The sequence below is a fragment of the Porites lutea genome, chromosome 9, assembly GCF_958299795.1.
Source record: "Porites lutea chromosome 9, jaPorLute2.1, whole genome shotgun sequence".
In the NCBI taxonomy this organism is placed as follows: domain Eukaryota; kingdom Metazoa; phylum Cnidaria; class Anthozoa; order Scleractinia; family Poritidae; genus Porites; species Porites lutea.
Window position 1 is genome coordinate 11,790,647 of NC_133209.1, and position 13,677 is coordinate 11,804,323.

The window sequence follows — 13,677 nt, forward strand, 5'->3', positions numbered from 1 at the left end:
AAACATAGTTTGTCTGACTCAACTTGCCTTGACAGTAGAAGACGTTGGGGAAATGAGACTTGTGTTCCATCTACAGACTTCTTTTGGATGGGATACACTAGAATTCCAGGATAAATCTAAACGATGGTAAAACGTGGGTACACTCTGCGAAATGTTTCTAACCTATAAATAAACCGACAACAACATCAGTGATTTAGTGAATTAAAAGTGAACATAGAGAGTGGAAGCGCAAGATAGAGCAAAAGAAATAAACCAAAAAGAAACGCCCGCCGTGCAGCAATTTTTCTACTATTGTACTCGATAAATATAGTTTATTAGAGAAGAGCACAATTTTAAAGGAAAAACATACTTTATTTATGGCCAAGAGACGCACCATTTGGCAATCGTTGAGCATTCAAGACAGACAGGACCGCATGAGGCTTGTGGCAAGCTGGGGCATTTACTACGTCGAAAACTTGAAAATATACGACACATATCCCTGTCGAACTATGTCAGAGACACCAAGAATACTTATTACTTATTTGTAACAGAAACATGCCAGATAGTAAGCTTTGTACGATATATAAAATATGTAGTGTTCGGAAACTACAACTTACTGGTGTAAGATCTTTCGTTAGAGACTTTTCATCAGCTACAACACAGAGAATGAAATAGTCACTGCCGGTTACGGCTGACCACAAGTAAGTGGCCCTCATCTTAAGAATTTTTGTCCCGTCTGTTGGTCGATCACCAAGTGGTAACGCAAAGCTCAACTGAAAGGAAAAAACTCTCGAAATTATTTTCCTTTTATAGCCCCAATATGGTCCCATGTTTTGCAACGCTTTTCAGTTAAAACCTTTGTGATTAATAAAGAAGCTAACATGCATTGGCCTTATTTATACCGGAGGACGTCTGAGATGTCTACTAAGAATGACGTCTGAAATTAAGTACAACAGATCTACTCATTTAACAAACTCTTTAGTAACCTTTCAAAAGTCAAGTTTACCGAAGAGCCGCACTAATATCGCAATCAACAGCCAGGATAAGTTTCATACGTACATTAGCCTACACGTCACTGATCATGTTTTCAAGGCAGTAGATGAGAGAAGGACTACAGCCATAATCTTAATTGATTTGAGTAAGGCCTTTGAAAGTCTCTCACATAATCTTTTGGTTCGTAAAATACAAGACTTGGGTAACTCTGAGTCTTCCACAAAGTGGTTCGAGAGTTCCTTGACCGAAAGATATCGGCTACAACCCGTATAGGCTGCATGCTATTTTCACCATTACCTGTCTGTTATGGAGTTCCCCAAGGATCAATTCTCGTTCCCTTATTGTTCACTCTTTACATCAATGATTTGCGGAATATCGTCTCAAATTGCGAAATTGAATCTTACGTAGACGATACTAAGCTGTTTCTGGCAAGCGTGCGTCTCTCAAGATCTCCATCGGGTTGTGGAATGGCTCTGTCAACATCGGTAACTGATTAATCCCGAAAGTTTATCCTTTTCGGTACAAAGCAGCGGCTAGGAAAACTTGTTTATCCGACGGTATCGATTCTGGGCAAAACCTTAACTCCTGACAAGGTCTGAAAGGATTTGGGCATCTATCTTGATTCCGGTTTGACTTTCCATACTCATATTGACACTTTAGTGTCCTCGCTTTTTTCTACCTTGTGTAAAATTAATAGAATACGGAATCTCATTGATAAATCGATATTTTAAATTATTCTAAATTCATTCGTTTTAGTAAACTTTTTTATTGTTCGACAGAATAACATATTGTAAACATATTGTGTTTTTGAGAGCTTTTTGAGGTAATATCGCAGCTTTCAACACCATCTCCGCTTATCTATAATAAGGCACCAAACAATACAAACATTCTGGCTCATACGAAAACGAAAAGTACACATTATTTACCTCAAAATTGTGTTGGCCTGACCCACCCGATGTAAGGTTGTATATGAAATCAGGAGGCAATGCAGGTTCCAACAGTGTCAGCGGTAAAAAAGAGTGGCTGCTTGTTACATCCATTGGGCCAGGAGAGGAAGGATGAAAAATAGCGCGCCCTGAAATACGTGATTGTGGTGAAATTATCGCTGTTCAAGAGTATCCTAACTTTCCCCTTCCCTAGTTAACGAAGGAGAGATAATGTATTTCTAACTTTTTAGTTTGCGGAAGAAATATAGAGTAGTGTGACAAGTAAATAAAACATAGAACCTGTTTTTTTTTTTGTCATATAGTACTATTAGTTTTAGAATATTTAGCAAAATAAAGTTTGGGTACTGTAATTTTTCCTTGAAATTCGGATTTGGACTCTCTTAGAAGAGAAAGAGCAACATGCTTTAGGGTACTGGGAAAAAAAGTGTCATTATCGTAAGTATGCCCAGTCTATCAATACAACACTTTTATGGGCTGAATTGGCCTGTCATGTTAAACCTAAGGCAGCAGTAAACCAGGCTAGAATTTTCCTTACCAGTTGACAGTAGCACATATAAAAACAACCCATTCCGTCTCTGTTTTACGACAACAGGTGTCTTCGCTGGCTAATTTATACCGGAGACAAATGCACCCCACCGTAAAGTGGGCAAAAACGGAAAACCAGCGGGCTAAGTAGTTTTCATCCAGCCACCGAACCTGTCAAAACCTTTTAATCTTCTACCACAAAACTAACAAAAAGATTGATAGTGAACAAGCTAAAACAAAGAAGAGGATCAAATTAAAGTCTGCGTGTGTGGAAACTCTACTTTATGCGTTTTACATACGTACATACATGCATACATGTACATATATACAACCCGTCTTAGCAGGCTATACTGATCTTCGCTGGATGACGCATTTGTCTTCTTAATTTCAGAAAATTCGAGAGATAAATACAATTTTGTTTTTACGTCAGCCGAGCTGGGTGCGGAGTCTGTTACCAAAAATAAAACCTTCGTTAAAACTATAAAAGCATATTACCTTCTTTGTCTACAAGTACAGCATACGTCAGGGTTGAGGACGGAAGCTGAAAGATCTCTTTAAACAGGCGCTTGAGAGGCAGATCAAGAGCAAGCACGCCCTTAAAAGTTCCATTTTGGATAAGTGCTACGGATAATACCACCTTCAGACCAAGCGTCGGGTCTACATGAGGCGCGGAAAGAATGGGTTCTTGCTCTAAAGGAGTCTTAACTGATGTGTAGTAACTTCCCATAATTGTTTTTAACACACCTCCCTGTTGATCTCTGATTTCATTGAATACACCATTATTACTGAGAGCAATTCTTCGAAGGCGTTGAAGACTGATCGCTGACAGGCCGGCACCAAGAGCGTAAGTGTTGATCTGAACAGAATGGTTCTATAAACAACAGTTCTACTTAGTCTAGCTACTCACTGGCCAGTTAACAAAAAATGTACAGATCATATATAAATGCATGCTAACAAGTCAGCCTAACCATACTGATCTGTCCTTCCTCAATTGCTTGATATATTGCATCTTCAGTATCAGTGGGGTCACCATCCGTGAGAAACAAGATGATATTGCTTGTCCCGGAACTCTGAAAAAAGTGAAAATGCATAAATTTGCTATACTGTTTGATAGCATGAGTATTTGAATATACGGTGTTCAGTGCTCTCATAAACTTACAGTTCGTAATGGAGTAGCATTTAAAAATACAGAACTAGTTAACTGATATCGGCATCCTACCTTATCATTCGTTACATTCTGAAACATGCCGAAGGCCACTTTAAACGCCTTGGCATAGTGTGTTAATCCTGTACAGAGAGAAAAGTCATCAAAAAGTAGCTTTAAGTTATTAAGCCCGACTAACTTTGAGTTTAAACGAAAAGATCAAATTCTTGTAGAGAAACAGGCAGATGAAAGACATTTCCAAACGCTACTAATAACCGAACGAAGCGTCACAAAATACAACACGTGCAAGACTGGTATCTTTGCGCCAAAACTACAGGTCACGTGACCCTAGCTCCTACACTAGCCCAATTGTTTTGAAGTCACTGCCGGCAGTTATCGTTCTCTACTTCACAGCGAGTGAAAAGGAAAATTTGCGTACAGAAAGTTGTTTCTTATAAAGAAAAGAAACTTTCACAGTGCACTGCAAAACAAAAGTATAAATTAAAAATGACATGAAAACACTTTGACTACTATTACTTGAGCAACAGGGAAATGATCGAAGTAGTCTTTTCTTCTCGAGTAAGCTTGCAGGTCTTATATTTCTGAGAAATTTTTAAGCCAACAAGTTTGTTCACTCGCATACGTTAGCAATATGGTTCTTTGACCGAAGAGGAGGATAAATCTGGCTCTGCAAAGGTATTAAATCTGGGCATGCAATAAAAGTAACTGTAACTACTAATAATAGGATACAAGCGGGTTTTAATTCAGCCCGGCGAAAGAAGGTGAAGTCAACTCACAAATTAATCGAATGCATAATCAGAAAAATACACGCCTCTTTGGAAATGTTCAAAACTTTTTCTTCCACCTCAGACTGACGGAATGATCCGTTTTTCCTTTAACATTGGTTGATCTGAATCCAAAGTAATTTTCAAGTGATGAAAAAAAAAACAAACAGGTAAAAAGGCTTTACTATAGCAAACGTTCACGTCTCGAGCATTTTTTTCAGTCTCAGTCAGAACTCTCTCAGTGACAAACAAACACAGTCAGAACAGCCCGCCTTGAGCCTGCGGTAAGACGTGCACAGAATCTTGCGCAGAACGTTTTTCCGCCCTGAAACGTCAAGCAGGCTGCGTAGTAATCCTTAACAGCATAGGCGAGGCCTGGTCTCCAGAATCTTGCTTGCACCTTGCGCAAGGTCTTGAGGCGCCCAAGGTGACTAACTTCAATTCCATCATATAGTCGTTTCAACGCAGTGTGCACCAGGCTAGCAGGAGAATGAATCGGGCCTTTAGTGCTTCTCTCTGTCCTCAGCCTTTAGCTTCAACACATTGTCCTAAAGTTCCAGTAATGGATACTGTGCATATATTGCTCTGGTAAGGAGACTGTAGGTTTTCTGTTCTTACGCTGTGGGTGGAGATCTTCCCTCTTTGGTTTCTTTAATCACTGGGAGGATATGGAGGTTGCTAAATGTCAAAATCGTACTCTTGGGAGTCTCTCCAACCAGCCGGCTACTTGTCTTTCAGGTTGTTTAAACAACATCAACCACTTCAAGGCATAGTGGTCTGTTCGGATGAGAAACTTAGGAACAAGCAAATAGAACTAAAATAGTCGAGGAATTCTACTAATACAAGCATCTCGAGTCGAGTTGCACAATAGTTCTTTTCAAGGAGGTGTAGTGCTCGACTTCCACAGTCCACAACACGCTCTGTACCATGTACCTGCTTCTGAGACAGTACAGCTCCAATACCATGGCCACTGCTCGCATCGCTATCCAGAACAAACTGGCCACTAGATGAGCTGCAGTCAGGATATATAAGAACAGGTGGTTCTGCTTAAGTTCACAAAAGGCTCTCTCCTGTTCAGGACCCCTTTCTAGTCAAGCAGTTCAAAGGTTCTGCCTTTTCTGAGAGGCAAGGAATAAATCGACGATAGTATGTTACGAGGCCGAGGAAGCCTTTCGCTTTCGAGGTATTATCACCGGTTAGCCAGTCAAGGATAGCACTAGTCTTCTCTGGATCAGTATTGATGCCAACAGCCGATACCACGTGACCATGAAAGGAGACCTTTCCCTGAAGGAAGGCACACTTCTGCGGTTTCAATTGCAACCCTGCCTCTCGTAATCTTTCAAATACTGCTCGGAGAGGGAATAGGTGTTCCTCAAACGCACTGGGTATGACAATTATATGATCCAAGTAAACCAAGAAGTGCTTCCAGTTAAGTCCTCGTAACACTAAGTTCATTAGCTACATAAACGTTCCAGGCCCATTGGTTAGCCCAATCGTAAACAGGTCCACTGGAATTGACCTCGATGCGTGACGAATGCCGTTTTGAGCAAGTCTTTCTTGGCAACGGGGACATGCAAATACCCTGAGGCCAGGCTGAGGCAGCTGAGCCACTTTGCCCCAACACCTAAGGATTCCAGAATATCGTCCGTCCTCGGAAGAGGTTGAGCATCCCTTACAGTAACTGTGTTATGTTAAGCTGTAATCTCTTGTAATGCATCTAAGCATCATACTTCATGGGCAGAACAGTGGGACTGCTCCAGGGGCTATTGGGTGGTTCTGTTCCCTTTTTTCATGAGCTGAGAGAGTTGTCGATCAACTTCATCCTTCATGGTGGTAAACGACGGGGTGCTTGTTTAACGGGTGCGGCGGAGCCAGTGTCAATTGTGTGTTCCATCAAATGGGTTCGCCCCAGCTCACCATCTCCGGTAGTCCTGGTATTCCTCTAGTAAATCAGCAAATGAAGTTTGTTGCTCTATCGAAAGGCCTGAGTAGTCAGCACGGATACCTATCTTCCACACAGATTCATCCAAGAAAGCCTTTGGTCCTTGATGACTTTGATTTGGCTTGAAAGACGTATTGTTCTCACTAGCACTTGAATCCACATGGATTCTTGAACGGGATCGAGAAATTGTCCTTTCCCAGGCTTTAAGGTGATGGATTTCTCTGAGAAACTTCCTTGGTGAACAGTCATGTTACCCTCCTTTGGAATAGTTAACGTTTGTGCCACACAAAATCTAGCACCCAACTTTTCCATTGCTTCTTTCTCGATCCCTTCCAAAATTCCGGGTGTCCCACCAATCCAGGTTCTAACTTTCCGCATAAAACTAGCCCTGTTCCTGGTTGGCACTCAACTTGTTCTGAAAGGATGATACAGTAAACGCTCGGTACCTTCTTCTAATAAAAGATCGGCAGCTCTTCCCTCTTAGCCACAAAGGTTCCCGTATCAAAACTCGACATGTCTCTTGTTCGAAGAAATCTGATCCAAGAATGCACGCGTGAGGAATGTCACGAACAATCAACATCAGCTTAAAATTTAGAATTTCCGAGGCCTAAGGATATCACTGATCTTCCCTGAATTGCTGAAACTTCACCATTAGCCAAGTCGGGAGTCACTTCCATCTTATGAAGCTTAGCTGAACGATTATTTCCGCTCTTCTTCCAAGTTTCTTCATTGAGGATGTTAGAGGTAGCGCCAGTATCTAGGAGAACTGAAATCCGAGCCTGATTGATCAGTCCAGAAATATGAACACCACCTCCACTCAAAACAAACAAATTCTCTCTACTGGACGCTTCTCCCGTTGAAACATTTTGGGTCCTTAGATGATTTAAGGGGACGGATCGACCCGTGGCAGTGCCCTATGCCCTTTTCCCGAAGCATTAGGGCAATCCCGGGCGTAATGGCCCTAATTTTGTCAACAATGACATTGAACTCCGGCGAGTCCCCGAGAGGAATAGCGGCCGTGTGGGGTATCGTTGTTCCAACCTTTCAAGCCTTGAGTTGATAGAGACAATCAGCTTCTTAAGCTCTGCAGCATCAGAAAAATCTTCATCACTCTCGGCTTAGTTCAACTGCGGCCGTGCTGGTTTAGACAGTGTCGAATTGCGTGAAGCAGTGCGAGCTCTTTCCAACTGTGGAACCAGGCGTACGGCGACAGCGAGGCTATCTGGTTGCTTCATCAACAACTGTTCGCGGCATCCATCACTACAACGAACGGGAACTTCCTTTAAGAACCGGTCTTTCACGAGTTCTTCTTTGAATCGATAGGCGGCATCAGAGTAGGCGTTTTCTGCCAGTCCCAACAGCTTTTCAGCATACGCTTTGCTTTTCTTGACGAGCACGAATTAGCATCTTACAAGCGCCGGTTGATTTTCCTGAGTCAAACCGTGTCGTGATGCGTTCTAAGAACCCTTGATATGAGGTGCTCTCTGGGATTCGAAGAAGTTGAAGGGCTCTGTAGGCCGGCTGCTCCAACAGAGTAATCAAGTAATCATAAACGCTTCCGTTTCTGTTCCGTAATGTCAGCAAGCTTTAAGTATTCCTCGAATTCCGGTAACCATAACATGCAATTTTTTACCGAGCGAATATGGTTTCGGTTGATTTAGAGAGATGCTTCGGCTGATTGAATCGCTAGTACTTGTACTCGGTTTAGCCACTGACAGTTTGAAGGCTTCAGTCATGGCCTTCACCAGATCGTTGAACGAAGCGGGTTTCGTGGCTTCATGTGGACCTGTTGGTTTTAATTCTACCAGTGGCGCTCTTCTCGCCGGACTTATGAAGAGATTTTTCCGGCCTCTGTTGAGAGCAACCAGTCGCTCCTTCTCCGTAGTTGTCAGACATGGTTTCCGTACCGTTGCCACCAATTTCTAGAGAAACAGGCAGATGAAAGACGCTTTTGACAATCGAACGAACCGCCACAAAATACAGTACGTGCAAGACTGATGTCTTTGCGCGAAATAGGTCACCGTAGACCTTAGGCTCCTACATTCTTCTTGAAAAGTGTTTTAGGGTCATCAGTTTCCTGATGGAAAGTGAAAGGTATAAAATTTGGATTCCCTCAAGTTTAACTGACAAAAGTAAAAAAAATCGTCACTGAATCTTCGCCTAATACTACGTAAGGTTAGCATATGAATCAAAGCATACGTCCTACCGAGTGCGTAGATGTTTTCAAGCCACCCTCTCAGTCTCTCCAAATTAGCAGGTATTCCTTTTGCGACTATAGAGCCAAAACAACCAGAAGGGGTTTCAGTGTAGCTGGAAAAGGCAACAAGACCAACCTTTATGAAGACAAAACAAACTGGGCGTTATTGCGTTAATTATTAGTACCTGCCTAGTCCCTTTTCCGATTTTTGTGAAGTATTTCACTTTCTTGAGATGCCAGTAGCCTTGAAACAGGCGAGAGAGAACCTGTTTCTGCTCCTCCTCTTTCAGTGCATAATGTATGCCCATGAATGTACTGGAATAAGTTTGAAAAGTAGAATAACACCAGAGCAAACCCAAGCCATCCCACTTCAAGCCATTCTACTTCAACTGAACTTTTAACTGCTTTTCTGTTACTAAGTTACAAACGGACGCAAACGGATGCAACAACTTCCACCATTGCTTGGAACTACAGTGTATTATGGAAAAGATACAACCCATAAGACTTTGGAGACCACGTTTAATGCGCGTGCGTGGCACCAGCAATTTCGGATGAGCTGTTAAGGATGAGCTGTGCAAACGGATCCAGCATTGTTGCGCTACGCTTCGGCGATCATGGAACAAAAGAAATGTTGGGAGTTGTTGGCTCAAAAGTCTGACAGGTTCAAACTTTGTGCAGCATTTCCCAACAACATGCAACAGGGTGTGCAAACGGACGGAACATGTAACATCCAACAAGGTTGGAAGATGTTGGCCAACAATGTTGCGTCCGTTTCCACGGGGCTTTAAACGCAGTTTCACTTGTATCTCAGGGCATTTGGGTCCTGGGCTTCCAAATAGTTCGATCAGGATTCCATCAAATTTCCATTTACTTGCGTTGCTTAGGTCTCGTTTATATGGAGAAAACCTGTCCCGGGTCGTCCCGGGTAGATGGGTCGACCTCCCAGCTGAGTCAACTTTAGCGAGCGTTTATATGAGAAAGCACTCGTGCATGCTCTGATTGTCTAACACAGCGCTCGCAACCGGCTGGTCGAGCCAAAGTGTTCATGTATGAAGAAAAGTAGGTAAAGGTAGGAGGGTGACCGTCACCCTTCTAGGCGAGCCAATTTTTTGTTGTTGCTCATGTAAACAGTTCGCCACATTTTGTAAGGAAATATACGAAAGGGTAGCTTGGGTAGGCGGGTGACCCTTCTCTCAGGGACAACTTTTGTCTATATAAGTGGGGCCTTAGAGATGGGAATGTTCAGTCTAGTAGCTAGTCTGATAAACTCTTCTTGTTTTCGGAAATGAACAATACTTACGTTGTCTTTTGGTGATAATGTGTCCAGTACTGTAAATGCGGCTTCCTTAGCCAGCCTCATCCTTAACCCACTCATAGAACCACTGCGATCAATAATTATTACTAAATTCTTCTTAACGGGTGAAGCAGTTTCCACGTACCACGATCTAAGTTTCATTAATCAAAACAGACTCGATTAAAAATGCTCGCTACAGCCATTTAGGAGGATCTGAGCCCATATTCGACTTAAAAACAACGCACAATACGACTGAACCAACGAAAACTCGAGGAATTGGCTTTTAGCCCCAAATATGATTTTATAGTTTTTACTTTGTCGAGTTAATTAGTTATACCCCGTCCGCATGAATCTGGATATTTTTAAAACCGCACATTTTTTCATAAGAATCGGCCCTCTGTCCACTCGAAACCAGTGAGTCCGTTCTTCATGGGTTTTTTTTTGGATCCGACGGACTTGCGAACTGTCTAGATGATGAAAACCGGATATTTACGGACTGATTTTAGCGTGTCCAGATTCGTATTGATGGGACCCTAGTAATAATAGTTTTAACATTGCTTTGATCTGATTAGGTTAGGTGGAAAAACAGCAAACTGAGTATTATTTCAATCCCCGTCCACTCGAATCAGGATATTTTGATACCACATATATACATGTTTTAAACCAATCGGCCTCCCGTCACACCAAACCAGTGAATTTGCTCACCTAAACCTCCAGACTGTTTTGTTTTTAATCGACGGATTATATTTGCGAATTTGCGTGAACAATTGTAACCGGACGATTTTCTAGTTCACTAAGTATACTGTCCCAGAATGCCCCGGATTCGCTTGAAAGGGGCCTTTTGTGATCAGGAAACGCAACCTACAGTTTAGGGTCTCACAAAAATATAAAGAACTTACTTAAATCGTGGGTCGAATTGTAAACTGTTGCCCCCACAGTAGCGTGTATTGGCAGGATACTGCAAATACTCTCCGTCTATAGAACCGTAATACTGCCATGCCACTGTCTCCGACTCGTTGAAATGTCCCTCATAAAAACTCAATAACTCACTGCTGAATTCCACATTATCCTGACTGGTACCTGAAGAATCTCTGATGAAACAGCCTTTCGTTAAATCGACGAAAGAGCGAACTCGTTCATTGAACTGGATACGCAAAACATCCGAATTCTCTCTACAACAGCCTATAACATTTCCTTGAAGAGAATCTGCTGAAGGTAGCTGCATCCTTTCTCTCAGGCCCTGCAAAAACCTTCGACTATTGTTAATTCGGGCCTCGGCGTGTTTAGTTATATTGCGAAGCAATTGCTGGCCGTCGGTATCTCGAGCAACACAAGAAAAATCTTTATACAGCTTGTGCAGCATATCAAATCCTGTATTTTGTTGGAAGACCTTGTACAGGCAAGTTGCTAGCCTGTTAGCAGCGTTTTTTTCTACTTCGTGAACAAGCCATGATTGTGAAGGACGGACAACAAGGATAGCAATAATGGTAAAAAATTGAAGCTCTCTGCTTGTCCTGAATGAGCTGCTGAATGTCATCGTTTTGCAAAGACGAAACAGAGGAAGCTACAATAAGCAACTGTCAAGGGAACGAAAAAAAATATATTAACAATTGTACGATTTCCGGTTTTCATCTAAATATAGCTGTTATCAATATATGGCTTGCTCCCCAAGTTGATTCTCAAAGACCGAACATACCACCTCTTAGTTTTATAAGGTAAAAACAAACACATTGCCAGAAAGAAAGCGCACCCACTACCGTATTGGGCATTTGGGTAAGTTGGAAAGGCATAAAGTCATGACTGCCTGTAAGAACCAAATTAACGAACTGAGTCTTCAGGAACTTCACTCTACCACTTTTTGATTACCAGGTAATAATATTTTTCTCGTTAAGGGTCATAGCTACAAATTGAAAGTTAAGAGGAGCGAATCACATTAGAGACGTTAGATGTGGCCACTCGCTCAGTTTGATTGATGCGCCTGAGGGATTTGCGCTGACTCGTATCCAGTCGTCTCTCAAAGTCCTATTAATATTACCGGGAGAAGGGTCGTGTATTGCAGCGCAAGGACGTTCTGTTCTACGCGTGTAATCCAAAGAGAGACTACTGGGCCTTGTCAACGTCGTCCCCAGAGCCTGCGTTACCATTATCCAGCGGAAAGGGCAACAGAAGCTCTGTGGAAGAATTGAAAACCGGAACCATAAAATCCTGGTTCCGGTTTAATTGCCCCATGCGTGAAATTGTTTACCCATTTGACCAAGAGAAGTTGTCAGGGGAATTTTGTTTTGTTTGCACATTAGTACACAATCGTTCCAAAGTAGTTTTTATTTAAGTGACCTTTGATCTATGTATCAAGAAACTTGAAAGGACTCTTAAGGAAACCGAAAAATTTATATACTTATTTAAAATGCCGCGACTGAGACATTCCGTAGTCATGACGAAAAACGTTCTTTCGTCCTCACAATATGACCAGAGCTATATGCAAATTTGAAAAGTTCAGTTACATGTACTGTATAAAATAGGCCTAGATACAATTTCCAGTTTTCTTAGGATTCTTAGAGTCAAATGAGATTTTTGGAAACTTTTATGTTTTTTGGACGATAATGTCTGGAAAGATACAGCCGATAGCACAAAAACAAATTTGGGTGGTTCTAACACACCAGAAACCCCAAGCGGGCTCTTGCCATTCAAATACTACTGGTCAGTGGTTTAGCCTATAAGTTATGTTCATGCCTTGTTAGCATCATTGAAAGGCCTGGTCCAAACTCACTATGTGCTTATTGTCGTTATCGTTTGTTTGAAAGAGCACTATGTAAACGAGACGAACCACTTACATTGTCTAAAAAATGAATTGTCATTTTGAATCAGTTTGAAGGTGTCTTAGCTTGCATTTTGACCACACATCACAAGAATCCTGCATATTATGCAAATTATGTGATTATTTCGAAAAAAATTGGGATAAACCGTGATTTTTAGAATAAATTTCGAGATTTTGGGGGATAAAATAGGGATTTATAGACATTTTTTGCAGAAGTTCAGGATAGATTTTTAGGCCATTTTTCGGGATTTTTGTACATAGGCCTAGAATAAAATCTCTCTAAATGTGGCATTGAATGATTTTCAAAAATAAGAGAAAAGAAATTCTTAAACAAAATGTTATTTAAGCATGGTTTAGTGACTTTATATCGACGCAAAGTTTTTTTTCTTAATGCTTTCAATTCGTAGAAGATTGGTGTGTACATAGATGATCTGCCAATCAAACCAACGTCCTTACAGATTTTTGATTTGCAAAGTAATTTGCAACTAACGAACACGTTTTTACCGGCCAATCAGAGATGTTTTGTTTTCCGGATTCTTCTTATGTTAGTGATCCTTGGTGCTGACCAAAATGATGGCAGCCTCTGGCAACGAGATTGCGGACTTGCAGGTCAGCATGAAAATAAGGTTATTATTCATTCAATATATTTCTCCGTTTCTGATTGGCTCTCATTCCCCGTCTAGTTCTTCATAACCAGCCAGCGCTTACCATATATGGACGAAGTAGGCAATAAAACCATTGGTTCAATGGTAATACTCTAATTCCAGAAAAAACCGGATGTTGCATGTTGCATACAAAATTTGCTTTCTCAGGGTCAAGAACGAATGAAAATCTACAAATATGTGATCCTGACCCAGAGAGGAGCTTCACTAAAGCAAAGTTAGCAAAGTTTTAGAACTGAGGGAAAATGGGGAAACCGCGAGTGATATGCAGCAAACCACTTCAGAACTTTCCCACCGTTGATTCAGCAGTTTGGTGATGATTTTACCGTCCTTTCCACGTTCGTTCTGACTGATACATTAGAACACCTAAAGAACTGTGGAACGAACACCAGGA

At 41.6% G+C, this 13,677-nt stretch overlaps 1 protein-coding gene across 1 annotated transcript in view; it reads right to left on the reverse strand.

The window, feature by feature from the left end:
* LOC140948898 (VWFA and cache domain-containing protein 1-like) overlaps positions 1 to 11,372 on the reverse strand; it is a 40,168-nt gene extending 28,796 nt beyond the window's left edge. The window contains exons 1-9 of the mRNA XM_073398163.1: positions 10,706 to 11,372; positions 9,813 to 9,957; positions 8,522 to 8,648; positions 3,664 to 3,731; positions 3,413 to 3,514; positions 2,940 to 3,315; positions 1,899 to 2,047; positions 597 to 752; positions 28 to 162 (exon numbers count right to left, since the gene is read on the reverse strand). Of these exons, the coding sequence (XP_073254264.1) occupies positions 28 to 162; positions 597 to 752; positions 1,899 to 2,047; positions 2,940 to 3,315; positions 3,413 to 3,514; positions 3,664 to 3,731; positions 8,522 to 8,648; positions 9,813 to 9,957; positions 10,706 to 11,343 (1,896 nt within the window). The 5' untranslated portion in view covers positions 11,344 to 11,372. The remainder of the gene's footprint in view (positions 1 to 27; positions 163 to 596; positions 753 to 1,898; positions 2,048 to 2,939; positions 3,316 to 3,412; positions 3,515 to 3,663; positions 3,732 to 8,521; positions 8,649 to 9,812; positions 9,958 to 10,705) is intronic.
* Between the last annotated feature and the right edge of the window lie 2,305 nt (positions 11,373 to 13,677).